The 26892-nt window shown below is 38.0% G+C and overlaps 2 protein-coding genes across 4 annotated transcripts in view; one reads left to right on the forward strand and one right to left on the reverse strand.

Moving 5' to 3' along the window:
* The window catches only part of rtn1a (reticulon 1a), a 36113-nt gene extending 15431 nt beyond the window's left edge, over positions 1-20682 (forward strand). The window contains exons 1-7 of one of the 3 annotated variants that reach the window (XM_079843361.1): positions 3012-3304; positions 15079-15286; positions 16088-16226; positions 18220-18289; positions 19248-19294; positions 19652-19710; positions 19827-20682. In XM_079843361.1, coding sequence (XP_079699487.1) covers positions 3256-3304; positions 15079-15286; positions 16088-16226; positions 18220-18289; positions 19248-19294; positions 19652-19710; positions 19827-19866 — 612 coding nt within the window. In that variant the 5' untranslated portion in view covers positions 3012-3255 and the 3' untranslated portion in view covers positions 19867-20682. Of the gene's footprint in view, positions 1-3011; positions 3305-11350; positions 11392-15078; positions 15287-16087; positions 16227-18219; positions 18290-19247; positions 19295-19651; positions 19711-19826 lie in introns of those variants that run through there. The other 2 variants (XM_079843362.1, XM_079843360.1) reach the window with 2 other exon arrangements.
* A 1015-nt stretch (positions 20683-21697) lies between these two features.
* The window catches only part of tdrd9 (tudor domain containing 9), a 30683-nt gene continuing 25488 nt past the window's right edge, over positions 21698-26892 (reverse strand). The window contains exons 29-35 of the mRNA XM_079841930.1: positions 26773-26843; positions 26574-26683; positions 24211-24307; positions 23766-23904; positions 22415-22533; positions 22247-22319; positions 21698-22166 (exon numbers count right to left, since the gene is read on the reverse strand). Coding sequence (XP_079698056.1) covers positions 22068-22166; positions 22247-22319; positions 22415-22533; positions 23766-23904; positions 24211-24307; positions 26574-26683; positions 26773-26843 — 708 coding nt within the window. The 3' untranslated portion in view covers positions 21698-22067. The remainder of the gene's footprint in view (positions 22167-22246; positions 22320-22414; positions 22534-23765; positions 23905-24210; positions 24308-26573; positions 26684-26772; positions 26844-26892) is intronic.

Here is a 26892-nt window from a genome sequence, read left to right on the forward strand (position 1 = left end):
GAATGAATGGTCCATTCAAAATGGTGAGTTATAGTCTGAATCAATCTCAAATGCTGTATAATTTACAGCATTAGATTTTTATGTAACAAGAATTTACCTTAATTTTTATTGTATTAAACCCAAAATATTCAGTTAAATCATGGATTCCCTATGTAATGCAGCTCACTGATCTGATTCTTTATCATTAACTCTTTGAATCTGTAGCCATGCCTTTTGATAATTCTACAATGTTCAGAGGATGCAGTGTTGAGGAGATTATTGTCACAGCTGGTGTTTTTCAAAAAACTTTAAATAGAAAAGCCTGCTTATGTTGCAAGAACTAATTTGATTAGATGGTGGAGAGTTTGAGAGACCATGGCTGTGTCCAGGCATTAGAACATGTAACATTTGTGTAACATCCTGTCTACTAAGATGCCTTAATCTATTAATCAATTATTTTAAGGTTTATGATTTGATGCATATAAACTAGAATAAATAAACTCATAAGTGTTCCATTTTCCAGCCATGAATATGCATTGTAGCCATTAAATACTTGTTTATGACTAAAGCTCACTTGAATTGATTTATTGTTATGTCTAGATCATTAGACATGACATCATGGTCCTTTGGAAGTGATATGAAAGCCGTTTTATGGTGCAGTACCTTTAAACACACTCACATGCTTGCGAAGACATTGACTGACCAGGCACAGCCACAGACAGATCCACTTTATTCTGGGGTCAATTGAGACTGAATTAGGGGATAATCTCCCTCTAGTGGTGGGTTTAAACAACTGCAGTGTGGCTTATTTACATAACTTCTCAATAACAAAGAGCCAGCAAAAAAGCTCTGGTAATAGTGTGTACCCTGACCAAAGAAGATATCACAGCTACTTCAATCTGCAGAATAGATCATTATTAACTAAAAAACAACATGGAATGTAGGACTGCTGCTGCTCATATTCTCTAGAAATATGAATAAAATTGCAAGCCTTCGTTTGGATATTTATGGCAGGAGTGAAATGATATTCTACTGGGTTTATGAACTTGTCGGCTCCAGAACCAAAACACACGTCTCAGTGTGTGAACCTGAGAGCCTTGAAATTGTGACAGCGGTGGGAGGAATGAACATTAGAACATTTTAATGTGTTTTGGATCCAGAAAAGCAGATTTTCTTGCTTGTATTTTTATGTTTTATTTGTAAAATGGGGGCAGTGCACGCAGATATGATGCAACAAGCATCAGGAAATATTTTTCATCATTTTGACTGAAGGAACAGCATTTGGGATTTTAAATATATATTATACAGCTACAGAAAAAATGGACAGATTGTATAACAGATTAATGTATTTCTGATGTTGTGAATTGCGTTAACAGAAACACGAAACACACATTATATTCCATTCATTGTCTGGTGATGAGTGAAACTGAAGGTTCTGGAATTTTTGAAAAAGAGGTCAACGCCTTTTCTGCGGCTCTCCCGTGTATCACCTGCAGAGGGCGATAGAGACTGCAGTTTTATGTAACAAAGCTTTAGGGTTTTTTTTAAAAATTGAAATGCTTTATTAGAACACTACCAACAGATTGCTCCAGTGTTAAGTATATCTTCATGTGAACGGGCCTGGTGTTTTTAATGTGGTGATATTAAATCATTAAAACAACTGTGCTGTACATTACACTGCAATTCTGAGACAATCTGGATCAGCACAGATCAGCCTGTTGCCATAGCAACACGGGAGGCAGGGAGATTAAGCTGTTACCTTGGTGAACCCTTTGAGGGAAGATGCTATGGGAAACAGAAGAAGATGATGAAAATGAATAAGCCTACACTGAAATCGTCGAATAACAGACCTTCTGAAAACATTCCCTTTTTTGCTTCTCTGTTGTAATGAGTATGTAGGCATATTAATATTTGTAACACAGTCTGTAAGGACTCATATTTTCACATTTAGCCTGCAATGTTCTGTTAAGTAGGCCTATGGAAGCTTGTTTCCGCCACGGAATTAAAAAAATAAATAAAAGATAATTTTATCTCACAATTCAGACTTTTTTTCTCTTGCAATTGTGAGTTATAAAGTCAGAATTGTGGGATATAAACTTGCAATTGAAGAAAAAAATGCAGAATTGTGAGAGAAAAATACCTTTCTTTTTATTCAGTGACGGAAACAAGCTCTTGAGGCGAGACACTACAGGCAAAAACATGCATCTGTCAATTTTGAGATTTGAAGCTTTTTTTTTAAGTATTAAGTGACTAGTGGGAGGAAATTTGTGCCTGTAGATTTCAATTACAGTACATTTATTGAAAGGCTAGTTTGTCAAAAGGATTTTTTCTCATAAATATCATATTCTCATAGTTTTATCCCTATCTATATTATGAAGGTTTTTACAGAGGGGTTTGTTCATATATAATTTGCCTGATTTTATACATTTTATTCCTTAAAAAACTTTGGAGAAAAAAAATTCTGGTTGTTGACAGTATTTTCTGATTTGTGATTGATAAAAAGAGATATCCAAAATTTGTAAAAAAAAATTTTTTTAATAATAATAATAAAATAAAATAAAACCTTTGACTAATATGATTAAAATCAAACAAGAATTTTGAACCTTGCTTTATCCAATGTTCATTTTTTTGTTCTAGAAATGTATGAGTGCATATTTCATTAGATAAAGCCTAATTTGCATATTTAAACATTACATTTCAGACAACTTGTAATACAAAAAATGTTTGCAATTCTTAATGTAATCAATCAACTGGGGAAGTATATTGACATCTATTAATTTTTGTCTTTACCCTATTCACCTATGGTCTCTTGCCTTAATGCAATAAAATAAAAACAGTTTGGGGATACCAAGAAATAATACAAAAAAAAACATCAGACTCCACCCATTTTTGCCGACAACAATGCCACTGAGGTCACATGGCCGTGCTCATGTTTATGTATGAGCTTTGTTGGCTAGGGTGGGGCCTCTTTGATCTGAATCCCCCCCATCACGCCCCGGGCGCTGCATATGGTACGATCCGCTTTCTGCGGTGGAGGAGGCTGCAGTGTTTACGGTTTCATCCAGCCGAGCGGCACCTCTCCTTCTCTTTCTCTCCTTCCGTCTCTCTGTCTGTTTCCTTATTGAGTAGCTGTAGCATCCCTCTGCCCTGCTCTCTTCTCTGGCCATTCATGCCGTTCGGACGTGTGAGATAGTGGGTCTCGGAAATACATAAAATCAGCGAAAGGGAAAAAAGAAAGACGACAGCAGCGAGAGAAGCGACAGAGGAGGGGAAGACATGGATAAAGGGAAGAAAGAGTGCACCTGGAGCAGCTGGAGAGGGCAGGGTACAGATTTCGTGTTTGTCTGTGTAAAACCGTATGTTATGCTATTTATTTTACAACATCATGTTTGACACCGTATGTTATGCCATGAATTTGAGTGTATGTATTAGGTTTTGCGTTTTACGTGAAGCCCCGGCTTCCTCTCGGTCTCTGCGATGGTGGGACAAAGAGAGGAGAGGCAGCTGTTTTGGGATGAGGGGTGGCAGGTGGTCTGTCTGCTTCATAGTAATTCTGATATCTAACGCTGTGCCGTTAGATTAGGCTACGGATGGCATGGTACAAAGTTCAGCCTGTTTTTATATTCAATCCTGGTTACAGCAACGCTAGATGAGGCTGTCGCTATAGCAACCAGGTCACACCCATCCTGATTACGTCATTCTCTTCAACAGGCATCCATGATACCTAGAGAAAGAAAGAGGGAGAGGGTGGAACAGTAAGAAAATAGGAAAAAAAACCTGTTCTCAAGGCTGTTCCAGCAGAATGACAGGCACATTTTAAATGTCCATCCAGATAACGGGAGTGCAGACATTGCATTTGTAGGTAGTGCATTGTGTGCGTGTTAGCAGTCAGTGTTTGTAAAGCTACAGTATTGTTGTGTAAAGCTGAAATTGTTGTCTGTAACTAGATGAAAAATGCAGCATTATAGTTGGCCTGACAACATTCTGGTTTCTAGTAGCCTACATGTAATATATTGGGTGGCTGCTATGGCCTCTTTAGTTGTTTGATAGCGTGTTTTAGTCATAAATATATATATATATATATATATATATATATATATATATATATATATATATATATATATATATATATATATATATACACATACACACATACACTCACCTAAAGGATTATTAGGAACACCTGTTCAATTTCTCATTAATGCAATTATCTAATCAACCAATCACATGGCAGTTGCTTCAATGCATTTAGGGGTGTGGTCCTGGTCAAGACAATCTCCTGAACTCCAAACTGAATGTCAGAATGGGAAAGAAGCAATTTGATTGCATGATTTAAGCAATTTTGAGCGTGGCATGGTTGTTGGTGCCAGACGGGCCGGTCTGAGTATTTCACAATCTGCTCAGTTACTGGGATTTTCACGCACAACCATTTCTAGGGTTTACAAAGAATGGTGTGAAAAGGGAAAAACATCCAGTATGCGGCAGTCCTGTGGGCGAAAATGCCTTGTTGATGCTAGAGGTCAGAGGAGAATGGGCCGACTGATTCAAGCTGATAGAAGAGCAACTTTGACTGAAATAACCACTCGTTACAACCGAGGTATGCAGCAAAGCATTTGTGAAGCCACAACACGCACAACCTTGAGGCGGATGGGCTACAACAGCAGAAGACCCCACCGGGTACCACTCATCTCCACTACAAATAGGAAAACGAGGCTACAATTTGCACGAGCTCACCAAAATTGGACAGTTTAAGACTGGAAAAATGTTACCTGGTCTGATGAGTCTCTATTTCTGTTGAGACATTCAGATGGTAGAGTCAGAATTTGACGTAAAGAATGAGAACATGGATCCATCATGCCTTGTTACCACTGTGCAGGCTGCTGGTGGTGGTGTAATGGTGTGGGGGATGTTTTTTGGCACACTTTAGGCCCCTTAGTGCCAATTGGGCATTGTTTAAATGCCACGGCCTACCTGAGCATTGTTTCTGACCATGTCCATCCCTTTATGACCACCATGTACCCATACTCTGATGGCTACTTCCAGCAGGATAATGCACCATGTCACAAATCTCGAATAATTTCAAATTGGTTTCTTGAACATGACAATGAGTTTACTGTACTAAAATGGCCCCCACAGTCACCAGATCTCAACCCAATAGAGCATCTTTGGGATGTGGTGGAACGGGAGCTTCGTGCCCTGGATATGCATCCCACAAATCTCCATCAACTGCAAGACATTTCTGCCTGGATGAAGGAGCATCACCTGCAACTCAACCTTGCAAAGACTGAACTGCTTGTGGTCTCAGCCAACCCAGCACTTCATCACAATCTCTCCATTCAGCTAGGATCATCAACCATAACTCCGTCCAGGACAGCCAGGAATCTTGGAGTTGTGATCGATGATCAGCTAAAATTCACTGACCACATTACTGCAACAACCCGGTCCTGCAGATTTGCATTATACAACATTAGGAAGATTAGAGCCTTCCTATCTGAGCAGACCACACAACTCTTGGTCCAAGCTCTTGTTCTCTCCAGACTGGACTACTGTAATGCTCTTCTAGCGGGCCTTCCGGCATGCACTCTCAAACCCTTGCAACTGATCCAGAATGCAGCGGTGAGGGTGATCTTTAACGAGCCGAAGAGAGCGCACGTCACGCCTCTCTTCATCAGACTCCACTGGCTACCAATAGCCGCTCGCATCAAATTCAAGGCACTGGTACTCGCCTTCAAAGCAACCACTGGCTCTGCACCAATTTACCTTAACTCGCTTGTTCAGACATACACACCCTCCAGGAGTTTGCGTTCTACCAGTGAACGACGCCTTGTGGTGCCATACCAGAGAGGCATGAAATCACTGTCACGGACCTTTTCCTGGACTGCCCCCACCTGGTGGAATGACCTGCCTATCTCAATTCGAGCAGCCGAGTCTGTAGCCATTTTCAAAAAACATCTAAAGACGCATCTCTTCCAGCAGCACCTGACCAATCAAGAATAGCACTTAACATTCTATTCATTTTTCTGTCTGTCTAAATTATTTAAAAAAAAAAAAAAAATCCTGTGTGTTCTGTGTTAGATTAAGTGAGACTTGTTACAGCACTTGCATACTGTAGCCTCTGACTGTTGTAGTTGCTTCTATTGCTCTCATTTGTAAGTCGCTTTGGATAAAAGCGTCTGCTAAATGACTAAATGTAAATGTAAATGTAAGATGCTATCCTATCAATATGGGCCAACATTTCTAAAGAATGCTTTCAGCATCTTGTTGAATCAATGCCACGTAGAATTAAGGCAGTTCTGAAGGCGAAAGGGGGTCAAACACAGTATTAGTATGGTGTTCCTAATAATCCTTTAGGTGAGTGTGTGTATATATATATATATATATATATATATATGTATGTGCATAGATGCCTCATTAGCAGCTGTTTCCATGGGTCACATAGAGAGTTGCTGGTATGACGTCACTTTGTAGGCCAACCGGCAGTTAGCATCACACTGGTTCCCTCGACAAAAACCCATTAGGATTTTTCGATAGGCTTTTGGATTTTCGCACAAAAAAGCTCTGTCATCATCACAAGTTTATGATACTTACACATTTGGTCCATCAAGATTTTCATAGATGAACACAAATTTTATAAATTTTGAAGCCTAAATGCAGTTGCCAGAAGTAAAAAGCTAAAGGTAGGCTATAAACAAACTCCACGGTCGCTCGACTTCAACGTCACCAACACTAAGCTTCTGACAACATTTTCCCAGAACGTTTGCGTTAGAATAGTTTGTAAGAGCACAATTATGAGCATAATGAGTCTGTAAAAGCGGACTGAACTTACCTGTTCGGCTCAATGACGTTTAATCTCCTCGACAGCCTCTGTAGTCCCATTTAGCCACTTGTTAACAACCGCCTTTTTCAAGATGCGTAACAGCTTCAAAAAAATCACGAGTGGGGTAATACTGATGTATTTAATGTCGTAGAATATAACATTAAAGTGTTTTGAGCTTCGTTTTCATCACAAACCTTATTTCAGCCATTTAACCAAAATCCCATTCAAAAAACCCATTGACTTCGGGACGATGGAAACGGAAGTGCTAAAATGCTTCCGCGTGTTGGCCTACAAAGTGATGTCATACCTGCCCCACTCTATACGTAAGCCATCCGCCATATTGGAACGGTCAAAATCGGTCCGTGAACATTCGAGAGCAAGTTTACTGAGCGTCTGCAACCGTACACTCTAAAAAATGCTGGGTTAAAAATAACCCAAATTGGGTTGTTTTAACCCAGCGACTGGGTTGTTTTAAGCAAATATTTAACCCAAAAACAACCCAATTGCTGGGTTAGTCCATTTTCAACCCAACTTGGGTTGTTTTTAACCCAGCATTTTTTAGAGTGTAGTTAGACGCATCTATGAATATCTATATCTGCAAAAGTCTTCAGCAGATGATGCTAAACTAACACAATACAACAAGACAAAGGTGTCAGCTAACACAAAATTAGCAAAACATTAAAAAGTACCATAGTAAAAAAACTGTAATATTGAGTTAATGCATATAAAAACACAAACCAACACATTTCCACCTATGAAAGTTTATCCCATTCCTTCAGGAATTCAAGTATTGGCGGTTTCACAACCAGAAGCTGCGCAATGTTGTGGCATCATTGATTTTTACTGTGACGACATGCTGACCGTTGCAAGATGGCGGGCGCACAAACATGTCTGGAGGGGTCAAACGTGACATCTATGCATATCTATGGTCACTGGCCAAAGTTTAAAAAAAAAAACTGCCTAGACATCTGCAGGGTCCTTTTTAATGTTTACCACAACAATGCATAGTAAATAAGTCATTAATCTGTTTCTACCTTTTATGTACGGAAACAATTTAGAAATTCAATTATGTTGTTCCAAACCTGTATGGGTTTCTTTCTTCTGTTGAACACAAAAGAAGATATCTTAAAGAATGCTGTTAACCAGACAGTTGGCGTTAGCCATTGAATTCCTTAGAAAAAGAACAAAAAATCAATGTCAATGGCTTCTATCAACTGTCTGGTTACCGACATTCTTTAAAATATCTTCTTTTGTGTTCAACAGAGGAAAGAAACTCATACAAGTTTGGAATGACACGAGGGTGAGAAAATGATGACATCATATTAATTTTTTGGTGAACTATCCCGTTAATAAGAAAAGATGCACCAGTTGAGTGCATGAAGTATCCAACATTCCACACATTTTGGGACGCACATATTTTCTCTTTGCTTTTGATCACATTTTCTCTATATGTATGCTATTTGTATTTCCTGGCAGGACTGCATGACATCACTATGAAATCATTTCTTGTTTTTGATGATTCATATTGAACTCTATTGACCCCCCTAAATGCATAACATTCAGTGCTGTATTTTTAAAACCACTCACAGCCCCGAAGCCGATGTTTCTGTTTTATTTGAACTCATTTATATACATTCGCCTGTACTAGAAACTTAATTAAATAAAAGCAAGTATTTGTTTATAAAATAATATAAAATAATCTAATAATATGTGCTAATAAATAGATTTCTTCCTGATTACACTTGACAAAACCACTGCTGAAGTTAGTTTAGTTTAGTAGACTTTTTAAATGGAAACGTGTACACAATGCATCATTATTTAGTTGTGTCTATCCATACATATAGCAGCATCTCTGAAAATCCATTATAATAATTATGGGATTGGTCAAGAGTTGCAGAGAATCAGCTAAATATATATTTTTTCTGCTTTAAATCAGCTTTACCCATCCCCTCCCTGTCACACAATTTGTGTAACAATTAAATGAATTATTAGGAACAGATATTCCCTCCAGATTTCAATTATTGTTGTATTGTTTGGTGGGGCTGCACATCCTGCCCACATGGATTCCATTTCCTGTTAAGCTCTGGAATTGCCATGGTTGTGCGTGTGTGCAGCTCTCTTGATTCTTACATATTACACTTGGCTTGCAGAAAATTGTATAGCTTTTGCATAGTTCTTTCAGATTAGGAGCCCGATGTACTGTATGAGTACCAGGATTGTGATTGCAGTAACTCTGCCGCCTGGGTCACCTATTTTTGAGATATATGTGTCAGCACTAGCAGCCCAGATCGTTAACCAATAAGGTACCACCAACCCTAATTAAAACTTAAACTGGCACAAAAACAGCATGGATGTGGTGTGGATTCAGAAAAGACTGAGCCACTGGTAACTTATTTTAAATGGATTGCTCAACCAAAAATGTAAATTCTATCTATTGAATGATTCAAAGATATTGATTATGTAAATAGAACAATATATTTTACATTTATTGCAAAGTATGCACACTCCTATAGCAGGGAAGCTTGTTTCCGACACAGAATAAAAAAATAAATAAAAAAGGTAATTCTGACTTTATAACTTGCAATTGTTTATAAATAAAGTGTATATCTCTCAATAAAGTTTATATCTCGTAACTCTGAGAAAAAAGGCAGAATTGCGTAACTCACAGATGTAAACTCACAATTGTGAGATAAAAAGTCGCAATTATCTTTTAAAATGTTTTATTCTGTGGCGGAAACAACTCTTTAAAAAAAAAAGGTTCTATATGGCACCAAAAATGGTTCTTGGCTCGTAATCATAGGGGAACCTTTTTAAGTGCTATATAGCACCAATTTTGGTGCTTCAGCGGTTCTTTAATGGTTCTTTGACTAAGGTGCTATATAGCAAAGCTATAGCTATATAGGAACCAAAAGTGGTTCCTCTATGATTACGATGAAGAACCATTTTTGGTGCCATATAGAACCTTTTTTTTTAAGAGTGAAGCTTCCATAAGGTTGCATCGCTTCCGGTTCAGGTCTTTTGTATGTGCTTTGATAAACATACATTCTAAAAAAAAAAAGGTTGTATATGGCACCAAAAATGGTTCTTGGCTCGTAATCATAGGGGAACCTTTTTAAGTGCTATATAGCACCAATTTTGGTGCTTCAGTGGTTCTTCAGCGGTTCTTTGACTAAGGTGCTATATAGCACCGCTAACTAAGGGGCTATATAGCACCACTACCATAAACAGAACATGTTAAGATATGGTGCTGTATAGCACCAAAAGTGGTTCCTCTATGATTACGACGAAGAACCATTTTTGGTGCCATATAGAACCTTTTTTTTTTTTTAGAGTGTAGAGCCGTTTTACTCCAGATGCCTTCAAAGGAGTGAGCAAAAATGAACATAACCGATGTCCAATTTTTCTTCTTCTCACTAACATTTAGATATTTAAAACGGAATAAAATGGCATCAATAAAAAGAACTTGCTAGGTTAGCTGATTACCCTAAAAGTCCATAGATACCGCCGCTTGTAGCATGTATTTTTTCGCAATGAATTCTCCTGTTAAACTAGCCTTGCTCCGCCCTCCTACGTACTTCTGCTCAATTTTCATTTTCCTTCAGTACTCCGTCTGGGATTGCAGTATATTCTCTGCTTTTCTCCGATCAAATTTTAACCGGTCCAATCAGCGAACAGAAGGAGTGGCTGAGAACAATGACGTTGATGTTGTGCGCTAGTTTGAGATGAAATATGTCTTGACCAAACGTTAGCGATTGGTTATGGCAGATCCAGAGTGTAGTTTTAAACTTCAACAGAGTTCCTGCCTTCAAGGAAGTAAACGCTTGTCAATGGAGAATGTACAAACGAAATGTACGAGAGTCTGATAGGACCAGGCTACTGTTGAACATGATTATTTGAAAAATAAGTTGAAATAATGCGGACTAATGGCCTTGACAAAAGCATATGCCATTCCTTAACCTCATAGCTCACAGTAGGGCTGTCTTTAAAGCATATTGAAATCAATTCCCCTGTGGAGAAAATGAAGGAGATTTTTACTTCCAGAACTCCACAGTAGCACTCAGGCCTTTGCCTGTGGCAATGACTTTTCACTCAGGAAGTGAATAGATGGGTTTAATGTTGGCTTTGCTGCCAAGCTCTCTGATGCTATAATTACACTCCGACATTTAAACACCAGCACACATGCACACAATTACCCCCCACCACCACCACCTTCGTATTTTAAGCTGGCCCCCTAAGCAATGTGTGTAAGGAAAACTGGAACACTGTATCTATAGCAACTACTGCTGCCCCCTTTCTTTCTTTTCTCACACACACGTGCCACATAGGACGTATGAAACAAGATGGATTAATTGGGTTCTGTGATGGGTCACATATAATTCTGTTTTCGATTGTGTGTTTTTGTTCAATCTGAGTTATTTGTCACCTGGTATGTGTATGTGTGTGTGTATGTGTGGATGTCCATTATTAGCCAATGGTAGTATGAGCCGGTCCCCCTCCCTCTCATTCTCTGCCTTTCTCTCTCTCCTTTTGTGTGCGTTCCCACTCACTGTCTCTCTCTCTCTTTTTCTTCCTGTCTGCAGTCATGGGTGGTTCAGGTCAGTATCTCTCTCTCTGTCTTCTGTTAGTTTTGACATGAAAAACCAGGGGCCTCTGTGAGAGTATTGATTTATGAGTCTATAGTGATGGAGTTAACTATAGATGTCACTGGTTTTGATGGATAAGTGAATTCTGTGGTGCTGTTGTGTCCATATGTGATTCATAGAGCCCATGTTAAGTCACCTAACTACTGGATATTCTTAAACGCTAGTATTATTTCAGTCTACATTAGCTTAGTCAATAATTAAAGGTGTGCGTGGGGAGAAAGAGTGTGAGTGTGGCTGTTTTTAGTCTTGTTCTATTTTGAAGAGGCGTTAAACAGAAGGATTTCTAAGAGTAGGAAAGTGTATCATTAACAGGGGTTGTATTTGAATAATTCTGTTCAAGTTGTTTTTCTGTTTAACATTATTATTTATAAGATACAGTCAGAATTAATAATTGATAGTGTATGCAGCTCAGTCAAATCTGAAGTCTGCACTTGACTTGGATTTGAGCAAAAAATCTCGAGATAAAAATGGCCGATATTTCTGCCCTCCTCTAAGCTCTGCCAGGCTAAATTTAGCCCAGCGGGACCAATGGGAGAATCACACAGGGGACTACAGATGTCGTGCACACGCTAGAGTGTGACAGAGCAGCTTCCAGGAGTGTGTGTAACAGTTTCTTCCAAAGCTGCAACCAAAGGTGTAAAAATACAGGTGAAAAAAAAAAGAAGGAAAACACACATCAGCTACTGGGAGCTTTCTGTTGCCGCAGAGACTGAAGAGATGATTCAGAGATCTCTCAATCTGCTGGTTCGCATGGCAACAAGTTAACAATACTTGCTTCGTCTTGCTTGTGATATTTGGGCAAAGATGGAAAGATGAATGTTTTTCCTCCAGCAGCCAGAGGAGAAAGACCTGCTCTTCTCAGATACCTGATTGAAACCGGTCCACTATCTCACATGCTTGCATACAAGAATGCAAAGAAGTGTATTGGGTCATCATAGCTTTTACTATACAATACTATTCAAAAGTATGTGGTCAGTAAGATTGAAGAAATTAATACTTTTATTTGGCTAGGATGCATTAATTTATCAAAACTGGCAGTAAAGACGTTTATGTTACAAAAGATTTCTGTTTCAAATAAATACTTTAAACTTTCTATGAAAAATGTATCACAGTTTCCACAAAATATTAAGCAGTACAACCATTTTCAACATCGATAAGAGCAGCAAATCCACGTTAGAGTGATTTCTGTAGGATCATGTGACGCTGAAGTTACGATGTTATGATGCTGAAAATTCAGCTTTTCCATCACAGGAATTAATGACCTTTTTAAATATATTCAAATAGAAAACAGATATTTTCTATTTCACAATATCACTGTTTTATGTGATCAAATAAATGCAACCTTGGTGAGCATAAGAGGCTTTTTTCAAAAACATAAATTCTTACAGACCTAAACCTTTTGAACAGTACTTTAGCAGGACTTTAAACATCCCCACATCCAAATATGACTACTTCCCTACTAAATATTATATGAAAATCAGTTTGTCAAATTAGTAGTTGTAGTACATCAAATGAAAGCTGGTCAGATTCAAAACCATAGCAAATATAAGCTCCAGAATGTTTCGAGTTTCTCTGAAAGGTCTCTTAGAGCAGGAGCCGTGTGTTATGACCCATAATGAAAGTTATATTTGGTCAGTGAGTGCTTGGTTTTAATCTGTTTAGTGTATATACTGTATGCTCAAAGACTTTCCTAATGATGATGTACTTGGTAGATGACAGAGATGCAGTAGATGTGGTGAAGAGAGTGGTGGGACTGATTTGTAGGTTTGAATGCTAGTTGTACAGTTTGTAATGCATGAGGAGGATTGTGTGATGTCTGGGCTCGTAACCAAAAGATTTGAACCCTGCAGTTGGTGGTCCTTGAGCAAGACACTTAACATTAGGTGGCTTCAAGGGGGATTACTCTTGTAACTTAAGATGGTACAAGTCTGTGACATTGCAAGCATAAATTCTACTCCCTTAATACAGTGACAGTTATTTAACCATAGATGAGGTTTTGGCTTTTATGTGTCATTTTACATGGTTATACTTAGCCATATGCAAGCTAAACCTAAAATTTTAGAATGGTGACCTAAAAGTATACAACCTTCATGCTCCTCTTCATTTCTCTGCTATACCTCTAAATTGAAGTTGATATAGTAAAGGCATATGGCTCATTGTGAGTGTGGTCATTACAGTAACAGCACTTAATCTTAGCTAACAGAAATAATTAACCCAGTACAGTGTGTGTTCACACAGATGGTTAGAGTTAGATAAGTTGACAACAGGTGCTGTGAGAGGTAGACAGTTGTGAACTGATAGCTTCAAGGTTACACATTTCCTCTTCATGGAAAATGCAAGGTTTCTACTGTCAAAAAAGTGATGAAAGGGGGATTTTAAAACTGATTTCCAGATCTGTAAAAAGTCACATCTATGGAAATGAATAAAAGTATTGGGAATGTCTATAGTGAGCATACATTATATCCATGCCCAGCTCTAAAATTTTGGTCAGAAATTGTTCTAATGCCATCTCTATTTAAAAGTATTTTGTTTATAATGTAGGGGGAAATATTTGACAAAAATAAAACATCGTTTTTACATCGCCTTATCTCGTCAAAATAAGTTGAGCAACTTTATGTTATATAAGATTCAACTCATTTTCACGTCAGTTTAATGTCATTTAAGTTGAAATGACTTAAACATCCAGGTTGATTGTACTTAATCATTTTATAAATATTACAATTTTAACAGTGTAGATTGGGACTCAATAAAGATTGGGGCTCTATTAGTATTAATACACAAAGGAGAACGTCTCAAAACTAATTCCGCCTAATTTACATCACATCCATACACACATGAATTTGTTCATCTCATTCTATTGCTAATGAGTTTATAGTGTTCTAAATGAGCAACTATGTGCCTGAGGTTAGTATTTGCATAAAACACAGCCAAACCATCTCTATATAAGGGCTTTTCTGCTCAACCTTTTGTCACTCTCAGCGTCTCTAAAGAGCATGTGCTGCAAGACCCTCGAGCAATGCCAATTGTGCTATCCTCAAAACCAGTTCAAACACAATAAACACTGTTTACAGACTCAAGATTAGTCAGCTTTTATGTAGAGGAACCTCACAGCTTGAGCTATAACGCACCCTTTCCTACTCTTTTACTGTATATGATTAAATATATTTAAGAAAATTGTATCTTAACGCATTTCTAAAGACGCTCAGGCACACACGTGGTTTCAGTTGGCCCCTCTCGATTACTTTTTCATTGTGTAAATCTAGATACATTTTTGTACAAGTAACTGATGAATCATAATTTCTTTGTGAAAATGTTGGTAGGCAGATTTTACACAAATGTTAATTTAATACTAATGAGTTAATGGCCAATGCTGCCTACTACATAGTGATACGCCGAACACATACTAAACTGCTGCTAATTTGAGAGATGTCTTCATAACCATGTTTTACAGAGCATAATTTCTGTCCTATAATATAACAAGTGCAGAAAAACTTGCATCCTGTGAATTTGTAGACATGATGCTGACCAATCAGGTGTATGCTGTAATAGTTGTGCAAAAAAGTACATAAGAACTGACCAGTTGATTGTTTTAATTGTTCTAATCACTTTCTACCTGTTTTTCTCCCTCTGTCTCTTCAGTGGTAGATCTGTTACATTGGCGGGATCTGAAGCAGTCTGGACTGGTGTTCGGCAGCGTGTTGCTGCTGCTGTTCTCTCTAACCCAGTTCAGTGTGGTGAGCGTTATAGCGTATCTCGCTCTGGCTGTCCTCTCCGCCACCATCAGCTTCCGAGTCTACAAATCAGTCCTGCAGGCAGTGCAAAAAACCGACGAGGGCCACCCCTTCAAGTTAGTCCAACACTCAAGTTTGTCATCGACATTTGCACGTATTAAAGGATTAGTTCACTTTCAAATAAACTTTTGCTTATAATTTACTCAACCCCTTGTCATCCAAGATATCCATGTCTTTCTGTCTTCAGTCGAAAAGAAATATATATATTACAAGTGATATTTCTCCATATAATGGAAGTCAATAGACCCCAAACGGTTCAAGGTCCTCGCCTTGCTCTGTTCAGTGATGCGCACTCGTGACGTCACATAATACGCAATTACGTTGAAAAGGTCACGCTAGACGCAGGCGGAAATGCCGAGTCAGTGTTTACAAATGAGCGGAAGGAGGACCGTATCCACATATTCAAACGTCTTTGCGTCTAGCGTGACCTTTTCAATGTAATTGCGTTTTACGTGACGCCACGAGCGCGCATCACTGAACAGAGCAAGGCGAGCATTTGTGCTTATAAAACATAAACTTTATTTATTTAAAAAAAAATGGCCGATCGTTTCGCTAGATAAGACCCTTATTGATTGTCTGGTACCGTTTGATGTGGTTTAAAGCCCTTTTGAAGCTGTACTGAACCTCTCATTTGGACCTTGAACCGTTTGGGGTCTATTGACTTCCATTATATGGAGAAATATCCTGATATCTTTTCATCAAAAATCTTCATTTCTTTTCGACTGAAGACCGAAAGACATGGATATCTTGGATGACAAAGGGGTGAGTAAATTATAAGCAAAAGTTTATTTGAAAGTGAACTAATCCTTTAAGCAACGAACATGTTCATCCATTCTGACGGCTTTTCTCTTTATCAGGGCCTATCTTGAGGTGGAGATCGCTCTCTCTGCAGATCAGATCAGTAAGTATGTGGATAAGACTCAGCTGTACATCAACTCCACCATGAAGGAGCTTCGCAGGCTGTTTCTGGTTCAGGATCTGGTCGACTCCATTAAGGTAAAAACAGCTATTAACATTTCATTTATGAACATTACATTCTCAGATTTTCAATGATACTATTGCAATTTCAAATTGAAAGCCTCAAGATTTAGTATTAAAGGGTTAGTTCACCCAAAAATGAAAATTCTGTCATTAATTACTCACCCTCATACCGTTCCAAACCCGCAAGACTTTTGTTCATCTTCGGAACACAAATTAAGATATATTTGATGAAATCTGAGAGCTTTCTGACCCCCCATAGACTGCAACACCATTACCACTTTCAAGGCCCAGAAAGGTACAAGTCAACGTTAAAACAGTCCATGTGACTCCAGTGGTTCAATCTTCATGTTATGAAGCGACGAGAACACTTTTTGTGCTCAAAGAAAAAAACATAAATAACGACTTCAACAATTTCTTCTCTTCCATGTCAGTCTCTGATGCTGTTTACGTTGTAAACACAGTGCAGCACTTGCGGGCTCTACGTCAGAACAACGGCTCACTATTGGCCGGCTCCTGCGTCAGCACTAGAGGATGGATACCGGACCCGAGCCCGATGGGACCCATCGAGAAATGATGTTCGGGTCGGGCTCGGTCACGTCAGCGCGCTAAGGCATTGAACATTGAAAATTTAAAAGAGCTTATTTTGTAGGTAGCCAATGGGCCTGTTTAACTTGAAGCAAAGGTTTGTTTTTGTAATTAAAATATTACCCTAACATCCATCGTCCTGTGCGGAAATTTGTTTATGTAGCTGTGACAACACGCAACACATGCGTACATATTGCATATTAGGCTACATGTGGCTGACAGCGCAACTTCAGCGCTTATGGCAGGTCCATTGAGCAGAGGAGGCATCCTTGAAGCCATCCACAGTTGATGCAATCCTCTTTCAGCATAAAAACTAGCCTTAACTTTGATGGATGGATTATGTAAATAGATCCCATGTTGCAGTTTAGTAGCCATACAGTTTTCGAGAAAAATAGTAAGAGTGATTTTCATTTCAATAAGCTGCATTTGTGTTACGTTAATGTTTTGTTTTGTTCTGTTAGCTTGGGCCATTTTTGGTAGACCTTTGTTCATTTAATTTCGATTGGCTATTTGATTGGGCCTTGTGTTAACGTGTGCTTTGTTGCCCTGTGTGCGCTATTTTCAGAATGCCTTCCTACAGTTGCTTAACACAAACAAACGTACATGTGTCATTAGTATGAGAAAAAAAATTATTTTAACTGTCGGGCTCGGACATAAATATCTTAATGCCTATCGGGCTCGGGTCGGGTTCGGTTACTGCTCTGTCGGACGTGGGCCGGGCTCAGACAGAAAAATGCGGCCCGATCCGCACTCTAGTCAGCACCACACGCATGCGTCGCAGTGCTCACGTGAACAACATTAGAGACTGACAGAAGAGAAGAAATTGTTGCACACAAAAAGTATTCTCATCGCTTCATAAGCTCTCGGATTTCATCAAAAACATCTTAATTTGTGTTTCGAAGATGAACGAATGTCTTACGGGTTTGGAACGACATGAGGGTGAGAAATTAATGACAGAATTTTCATTTTTGGGCGAACTAACCCTTTAAATGCGCACTCAGTAATTTTTATTTTGCTTCACTGGTTGATACAACAGCAGTCTTTATGCTGAGACCTATTGGCATGTATGAAGTATTACAACATTTTTGAGTTACCGATGACTTGGTGGAAATAATCTATTTGCAGGCATATTCGTTATATATTTTACAACCAAAAGTGCCCAATAATTTGTGGTTGCATTCAACTGGTCATGTGATCTCAAACCATGAGTGGCACCCACCCAATTTAGAATGAAACCGCTGTTTTAGGCCACTGATATGATTGCAGTCTCATGTAGGTGTGCATCATTTTAAAGATATTTAAGTACTATTCATTTTGTTAGACAGTGGAAAAAGTTAGTCAGTGTTCCTTTTAAAGGATTTTAAAGATGTCATGTCAGTGAAAATGCTGTACGTTTGAGTTGACGCCATGTGTCTGTGTTTAGTTTGCAGTGTTGATGTGGTTGTTGACGTATGTTGGAGCACTGTTTAATGGCCTGACCCTGTTGATTCTGGGTAAGAATACAACACAAACATACACAAGTTTAGGGTCGGTAAGATTTGTTCTCTTGCGTCTTTTATGCTCACTGCTCCATTTATTTGATCAAATATACATACATTTGTAAATATATGTAATATTGGGAAATATTCTTACAATGTACTATTTATTTTCTACTGCACAAGAGGCGTGATAAACGAGCATAAATTAAATGTCTCTGTACGCAACTGGATAGTCCTTCAACCAATCAGACCACAAGAGGCGTGATCAATGGGCAACGACCCATCGCCTCTCTATCAGTCATCGTGTTGAATCCGCCAATAGCGCAATAGTCTGTGATTGGTTCCCACAAAAGTATAACAGAAGCAGGCGAAATCAAATCGCCGACAGATCAGGCTGAGTTTACCCAGTCTATAAATTATTACTATCAATGTTGAAAACAGTTGTTCTTAATAATATTTTATAGGTTTCCTTGATGAATGGAAAGTTCAATAGAACAGCATTTGTTTGAAATAGAAATTGTAACATTAAATTGATCAACTGATAGTAAAGAATATGTCTTTGTTGGATAAAAGTATTAATTTCTTTAAAATAAAACACACACACACAGACACACTATTACTGCAATAAACCAGTGGATGCAGACCACTGATTATAATGTCTTGCAATTGTAAATAAATGTTTGATAACCGTTCTCTTATATCAGCAGCACTGATTCGTAAACCTTGTTGATGTTCTAAGAACTGTTCAGCAGTTTCTATTGTGTTGTGTGTGTGCGTGTGCTGTCTGACTTCCATCCATATCTTAAGTACACACTCAAAATTCCATGTCAGGAAGGTTGGTGATGTCACAAACACACACACTGCTGTAGGTCAGGGTGTTTTAACCTCGAAAACCGTAATCAAATGACATGATGCAGCATTCTGGGAGAGCAGTTGTCCTGACTGTATTTTTTCTTTGTCTTTCTCTCTTTAGCTGTGTTTTCCATGTTTAGCGTGCCAGTGGTTTATGAAAAGTACCAGGTAATGTTCACCCCCAACAATCTTTTTCTAAAGTCCATGTTGTGCCACAATATCAAAATGCCTGATGTTGATTTCTATACCTGTGAAATGTCTTGATACTAAATGGCAATTTGGCTATACAGTGTAATCATGCATTTAAGTAATGAGCAATATTAATTAACTACACGTACTTACTATAGGGTTTGGTTTAGTTACATGAAATGATGCATAATTTATAGTTATTACTACAGTAACTACATGCAACATGTGTAACAAGGACATTGTAAAATAAAGTGTTACTTTTGTTTAATTTTAGTATAGACTTTGTACCGAAGTACCAATGCATTTGACTATCCTCATACTCTCTTTCTCTTTCAGACACAGATTGATCAGTATTTTGGGCTGGTGCGCACCCAAGTTAACTCAATAATGGGAAAGTGAGTTCTGTATTACTATAAATTAACCTAAAACTGTGTTAGGCCTATATAAATTTGATTAAAATTTCATTTTCTTTAGACAAGATATTCAGTCTAATTTTCTGTTTGCTTTTCAGGATTAGAGAAAAGGTTCCTGGGGCCAAAAAGAAGGAATAAACTCTTTGCTTCTGTACGAGTAAACACTATAGCCAGTAAAAACTTCAACTTTTGCCAGCACTGAAGAACCCCAACTACACAGGAGGCCAATATATCACCTCAAAAAATAATCATTAAAAAAAAAGCATCAACAAAAAAAGGTCGTCATGTTAGTGTAACGGCACTGATAAACCCCCCTGTTGCCAGTCACAAGTGAAGCCCTGCATAAATAACTAACACTGATTCACATTAATGACACCTTGTGGGCGATCGTAGACCTATAGATATACCAGAGGGACACACACGCAGTGCTTCTCTCTTTCATTGCTTCTGATTTAAGTGCATGAAGTCCAGTCTTGAGTAAATATTTGCTATCTCTGCAGTGCTCTTCCTCTCTCTGCTTTATTTTGCAGTGCATATTTCTTGCTGTAAAATGTGACACGAAAATGAAAATCATGCCTGTCATATAATCTCCTGCTGCCATGTCGATTAATCGCTTAATTCAACGTCACTGCTAGAGTGGCTCTGTGTACAGACATACTTATTAATATCAAGTTGAATTGTGGACTTTTTTTTCTGTGTATTCGAGCACAATGATAATTTGAGGATGTTATTACTAAATGTGTAACTGTAATTTTTGCAGAACTGTAGGGATACGTGTAGGTGTTTAAAGACAAGCTTTGCGGTCCTTCTCTAGGGCAAATGATGGTCAGACTGCAGAGCTAAACTCTGTCCAACTTTGTACGATGTTCAGTGTTCAGTTATTTTAAGGTCTTTAACTATTTGCACTCTGTATTTAATTGACGAATGAGAAAAAATAAATGTTCCTTAATGTAAGACTGCGTCTTGTCATTCATGGGAAAATTTATGAAAATAGTATATGCTTGGCATATTACATGCTGGAAATCCCACATTTATATTTGGCATTATAATTAATTTGTTCAGTCTTCTCCAGTTTTTTTCTTTCAAACAATCATTTAATATAGACTTGGGCAAATGTTAGTGTTCTAATTAACATTGTTGAAACTTTTCTCCTAGTATTGTGTAGGCCTATATATTTAATTTTTCATTATAGATTTGAACAGGCAGCCAGTCTGTGCACCGCATCAGAACACCTTAGTAACCCATGGCCTTAAAAACCTTCACTCTTTTACCATTAAAAATATTTACACCTTCCCATTTAGTCTTCACAAACTTTGACCTCTAGATTCTAGTTTTTTTTTTTTTAGCTATTCAATAAAGTGTCAAAATTCAAACCTAATGTAAAACGAAGACAACATTAACAAACAGATAAGCAACAACAGATCTTTTCTTCCAAATTGTGATATCCGAGTGAAATGGACTATCAAACAGAACAAATTTTAGAACTGCAGGACTCTGTTCTATTCATTGGTTGTTTGGATGGAGGCAGATCTGAATGCTAGCTAGCAATCGATTGTAAGAAATGCGCAGGGTTTAAGCAGACAAGGAGTCCAGCATGTCACTGGAGTCTCATTTCACTGGAAGATCGACATTTAGATTTTCTTTTTGTTAATTTAAGTGTATGCATGGATGTATTGTTCACAATAAGACCAATAACATATATGAGGGATAGGGTGTTAATACATTTCATGCCGACTTTAAAAATAAATGAGATTCAAGAGCTTTAAGTGGAGGGAAGAATTATAAGCATATACACTTTTTGGTATAAATAAATCTGGTCCATTTCTCACATAAAGCTATTGTACTGCTTCAGAAGACTTGGAATATAGTGCACAAATCATATGGAAAACTAATAGGTGAACTACTGATGTTAGAGACAGTAATGTGTTTTCTGAAGGAAGAAAAAACCTTAAATTTCAAAAAGAAAAGTCCAGGAATTTGAACAAATTTATTGTTCACATCAAACTACAGCAAGAATGTGTAACTCAACTTACAACTGAATTAAAACAGACATCGTTTTAAAACATTACAAACATCAAAATTAGAAATACAATTTTCCAAAAACAAAAGTGCAGTCGAATACTGTTTCTTCCAATACAGATTGATGAACCCTGCATCGTGCAACTGAAAATCTTCTTCTCTAGTAACATAAGAACTAACAAAACTAAAACACCTGCACATTTAATAGAAATAACATTCAAGCATTTCCGTTATCATCACCTTTGTTCTGATAATACTGAAAATACAACAAAACCTCCTCTGATTCTGGGAGACAATTCTCTTTTGTATGATGCTCCTCATCACATGTTCAGTAAGGTGATGGGATGCAGCTGAAACAGTACACCTTTGGATTTCCCTTCATCCTTCTCCTGTAGCTCCATCTGCTGGGAGCGATCCACCTGATGACACACATGGTTAAGAACCCAATTCTACTGATTGGCTTTAGAAACTGAAGGCTCTAGGAATTGAGGATTCTTACCAGGTTCCATTTCTTGAATTTGTCATAGTACACAGGCGTGCACTCTGGTCTGGGAGGGTTTTTAATGAACAGTCTAAAGATAAAGAGTCACACGTTTCTATGTTATTATTTACATGTCATGGGCACTCTCAAAATGTCTCTGGAAGAGGATGGATGGTGACTGAGTACCTGACAAGTCGTTCCCGGGCCTCCTCCTGAAGGCTGCTGATCTTCTCAGGGCTCAGGTTCAGTAAGCCGTTTGGTCCGTCACACACCAGCCAGTTCATTGTGCCTCTCAATGCATTTATCTACACATACACCTCGTTCGTCACAACATGTTCGTCTCACTAAACATTTTACTTTGCAAAGTATTCTGGCCAAGAACCCACTCACTTATACAGGAGGAGCCTGACACTAGGGCTGGCCGATATGGCACAAAAAAAAAAGTATCCCGGTATTTTTTGGCTGAACGGCGATATACGTTCAGTATATCTCTGTAATTTCTACTTTTTTCTATTATTTAAGTTATTTCACATCCTGCCCAGTGTTGTCCTACAAACAATGTTCATATCAAAGGCTATGAAAACAAATAACTAACTATAGGTTATATGTGCAAAAAAACATTATATTCTAACATTGTAACAACATAAATCTAAAAACAAAAATGCTTTTTAAAGCAGAAGTTAAATATTTAAATAAATAAAAACAAAAGCACAGATTAAATGTTTACTGGTAACACACATGAATACTTATATTAGCCTACATTTCATTACCCCGTTACAAGTCACTTTACAGTTACTGCGGTCTTCCTTACTTGTAGGTTTAAAATTCTACATATATGGCACATTTAATGTTCCAACAACAGATATTTTGGCAAAATGTAGCTATATTTTAGACAGAATTATTGTGCTCTGTCGGACACTCGTTCACTGAAGTCTGTGAAGTTTAACGGAGTTCAGTTAGAGAACAGACACTACAATTAAAAACTGAACGTGTCTGCTTAATACAACATGAGCCGAACGATCATCACGAGAGTGAGATGCTGACTGACTTATGACAGTGGAAGATTTGGTTTCAAAGCTCAACTTCTATAGGAATTAGTTGAAAATACTTGCTTTGCTCCACACCGTTATGAATGCCAGAGCGGCCGTGCGCATTATACTTTCGGTTTAGAATTAGCGATTTAAAAGCCCCTGCCGGTGATACTGGTGTTGTCACACATTGATTAACCGATGGGAAAATGCCCTCACCGTCACATCCCTACTATAAAGCATGTCTGATGTTTAGGACATATTGGATTAATATCCACTTTGCTCACTGTGTATTCTGCTATTTTTCAGATGCACTCGACTCGTAATATCAAACTACTGTATATCGATATAACGGTAATGATTAATCCTGTATCACTTATTAAAAAAATATAATTAATATATCGTACAAACTTGATAAACTGCCCGGCCCTACCGGATACACAAATCTGACGGTTAAATGCATAACCTCACTCTAGATTAAACACACACACACACACACCAAAACATACCTCAGTGATGTCATCAATATCAAACTTGACATCAAAAGCAAGCTCAATGTCATGTTCGGGAAGCACTGCTTCTTGGGACATGGAGTTCCAGCCCAGCCCACACAGAGCACCAGTAAAACAGGTTCTTTCCTCATTAGTACTGCAAAGTAAGTGTGTGTGCCATTAGATGCTGTCATATTTAAATGTTCATATAATATGTTAAAAGCACACTTGGGAGGTAAACAAGTGTGGATTGAAACCTGCTACCTACAAACGCATGGTGAATGTTCACATAAGAATGAAGCACTGAAAATGTACATTTGTTGTGAATAGGGCTTGAAGAGTATTGTGATTGGTGGGGCTAAATAAACATCATCCACTCAAACACCAAATTAATTTTTTTTCTGTACAAACTGATTTGAGAATATTTATGCAAGTGAGCAAGCGTTTTCATGGTGACCGTTACCGCAGTTCCATGACAGGGGCAAAGAGCATAGTAACAAGGGAGGGAAGTCCGTGGATATGAGGCATCAGAGATGTTTCCTTCAGCAAGATGTGAGAACCTGTACATGAATTATAAATACAAAAACAAAACATTCTAATAAGAAATATTTCTGAAAAGAGTTTTGTGGATATCTTCGATGAATAGAAAGTTCAAAAGAACAGCATTAATATGAAAAAAATCTTTTATAACAAAATGTCATTACTGTCACTTTTAATCAATTTAATGTGACCTTGCTGAATAAAGTATTCAGTAGGGGTGGGCGATATGACCAAAATCTTATATCACGGTATGAGTAATTTTATTTCACGATAACGATACATATCACAATAGTTCTTTTTGCTTTAAATAAGGTTATTAGGGATGGGCATTTTTGTCAATTTCTCATTTCGATCATCGATAGGTCTCAAAAACGAGTACTCGGGGGTGGGGCATGTGCAGGGGGCGGGGCATGTCCGTCATTGAGATAAAGAAAATAATGTTATGAAAATGGTTGTTGACAAATACAAACGTGACATGAAAACAGGTATATGAAAACATGAACATATAAAACAAAAAATAACTGCTAGATTATGATGCATAAATGTCTTTGAAAAAGAAACATCTTTATAAAATGACCGTCTCAAATAACCAAGTCAGTAATATCGAGCATTGCCTTTGAGCTGAAACTGTGAAATAACACCACCCTGCAGAGCTTGCTAGCTGGTTAATAAACTCAACCAAACGCACCCTATATCAATATTAATATGAAGATTATTATGAACCTATTACAACATAAATCAACACAAAAGGACGTGAATGCGCATGTGAACTTCAGCGTGCTAGATTTTACAGGCGAAGGGTTTGAAACCGAACATTTTGAATGCGCTCTTCCCTTAACAACGCTGATACACGGACAACGAAAGCACACAGAAACAACATTTTATTAAAATCCTGTTCTCATTATAATGCTTTGACAGATTGACTCTGCACATCATGCACTTCATTTTATTATTCATGATCGAAGCGTTTACAGACATCACTGCGCGTTTTCAAACTCATAACGAAAAACAACTTTAAATAAACTAGGTCTACTGTTAAAAAATACGAGAACAGTATAGCAGTGCTGCATTACTAATGTCAATGATTCTGAGAAAGAAATAGCCTATCTGAAAAGAATATGACTGTCTCTAAACCATCATGTCGAGTATGAAATATGCGTTTGCTAGTTTATTAAGCTCAACCAAATGCATTTTATATTAGATTAATCAGATAGACAACATAAAAGTAATCTTACAAAGTGCATCTGCAGAAAAGGACGCGAATCCGCACATGAACTTCACGCGCTAGTCTGAGTGTTCTCGCTAGTTTCTCTGTGGATCAGCTGATATACGGGGAACTAAGCACCGATAATTTACAGCATTCTATTTCCATCGTGTTCTCATTATAATGCTATGTAGGCTATGACAGATTGGCGCTGCACATCTTGCACTAACCATTCAATGATCACAGTGATTCCAGACATCACTGCAGTGCACGCCTCAGTTTCACTTTATTTCGCCGCGGTCAGGAGGCATGCTGTATAGCGCTAACCACTCAGACCTCCGGTACCGCGCAAAACGACGCAATAACCAATAAAAAAAGAGACAAATATATTTTTTTCTATTTTTTTTCTCATGATCGATGATCCCCTGTCACGTTCGAGTACTCGATTACTCGACCACTGTTGCCCATCCCTAAAGGTTATCATATAAAATGTTTTGATATAAATGAAACTTCATTATTCTTGTCACCATTTTCAATAGCATGGAAAACTAGTACTAGCCCAAGTAATAAAACAAAAAAACTCAACTCTTTTTGTTGTGTGATTAACATAGTGACAGCATCCAAATTTACCTGCTGTCGTAATTAAAGACCAACTGCACAGATCTAATATACTTGTGGGTTTTCTTTCTCAACTGTTTACAATTACTTAAGACATAAATGACTGTTTACACTTGCAAAGACATGGTCCCTTTGACACAAGTATGTGTATTTAACCGTTCAAGCCCAATTATTTGTCAAAAAGCACCATTTAGTTCTCACACACTTCATGAGTAGCGGCTTCACGTTGCCTCATGTTGTCTCGAGGACAGCACGCACATATAGCGAAATTAGTCCTTTTGCAGTTTACTGCGCTTCAATGGTTTAAAATCACTTGTTTTACAAATTATTTACCGGTATATCGCCCGCCCCTAGTGGAAAGAATAGAAAGAAAGAATAAAAAAAGAAAGACAGAATATAACAGTAGTGTACATTGTTACATTTATCGTGACAACCCAAGTCATTATGTGTGATTATGTGCGCACCTGAGGCACTGAGAGACACGGCTGCAGCCACCAACATCCTCTCATGCCAGTCCTGTGGTTTTTCATTCACCATTACCGAGTTAATACTGTCCCTCTCAATGCCAACAGCCCTGCAAACAAAACCAAACCCACAACACTCACCCCATCCTATCCAGAGATGAAACTTCTCTGGTCTGTGAGATGGACAGGCAGGTCTTACCTGAAATGGCTGACCTTGCTCATGCTGTGAACATTGACCTTATGTGGGCTGTTGGGACCATGAACTAAAGCCTGCAAAGAGGGAGAACAGATCTTAAGGAGAAAATACACACCTCTGTTT

The sequence above is a fragment of the Gobio gobio genome (genome assembly GCF_949357685.1).
Source record: "Gobio gobio genome assembly, chromosome: 18".
NCBI lineage: Eukaryota > Metazoa > Chordata > Actinopteri > Cypriniformes > Gobionidae > Gobio > Gobio gobio.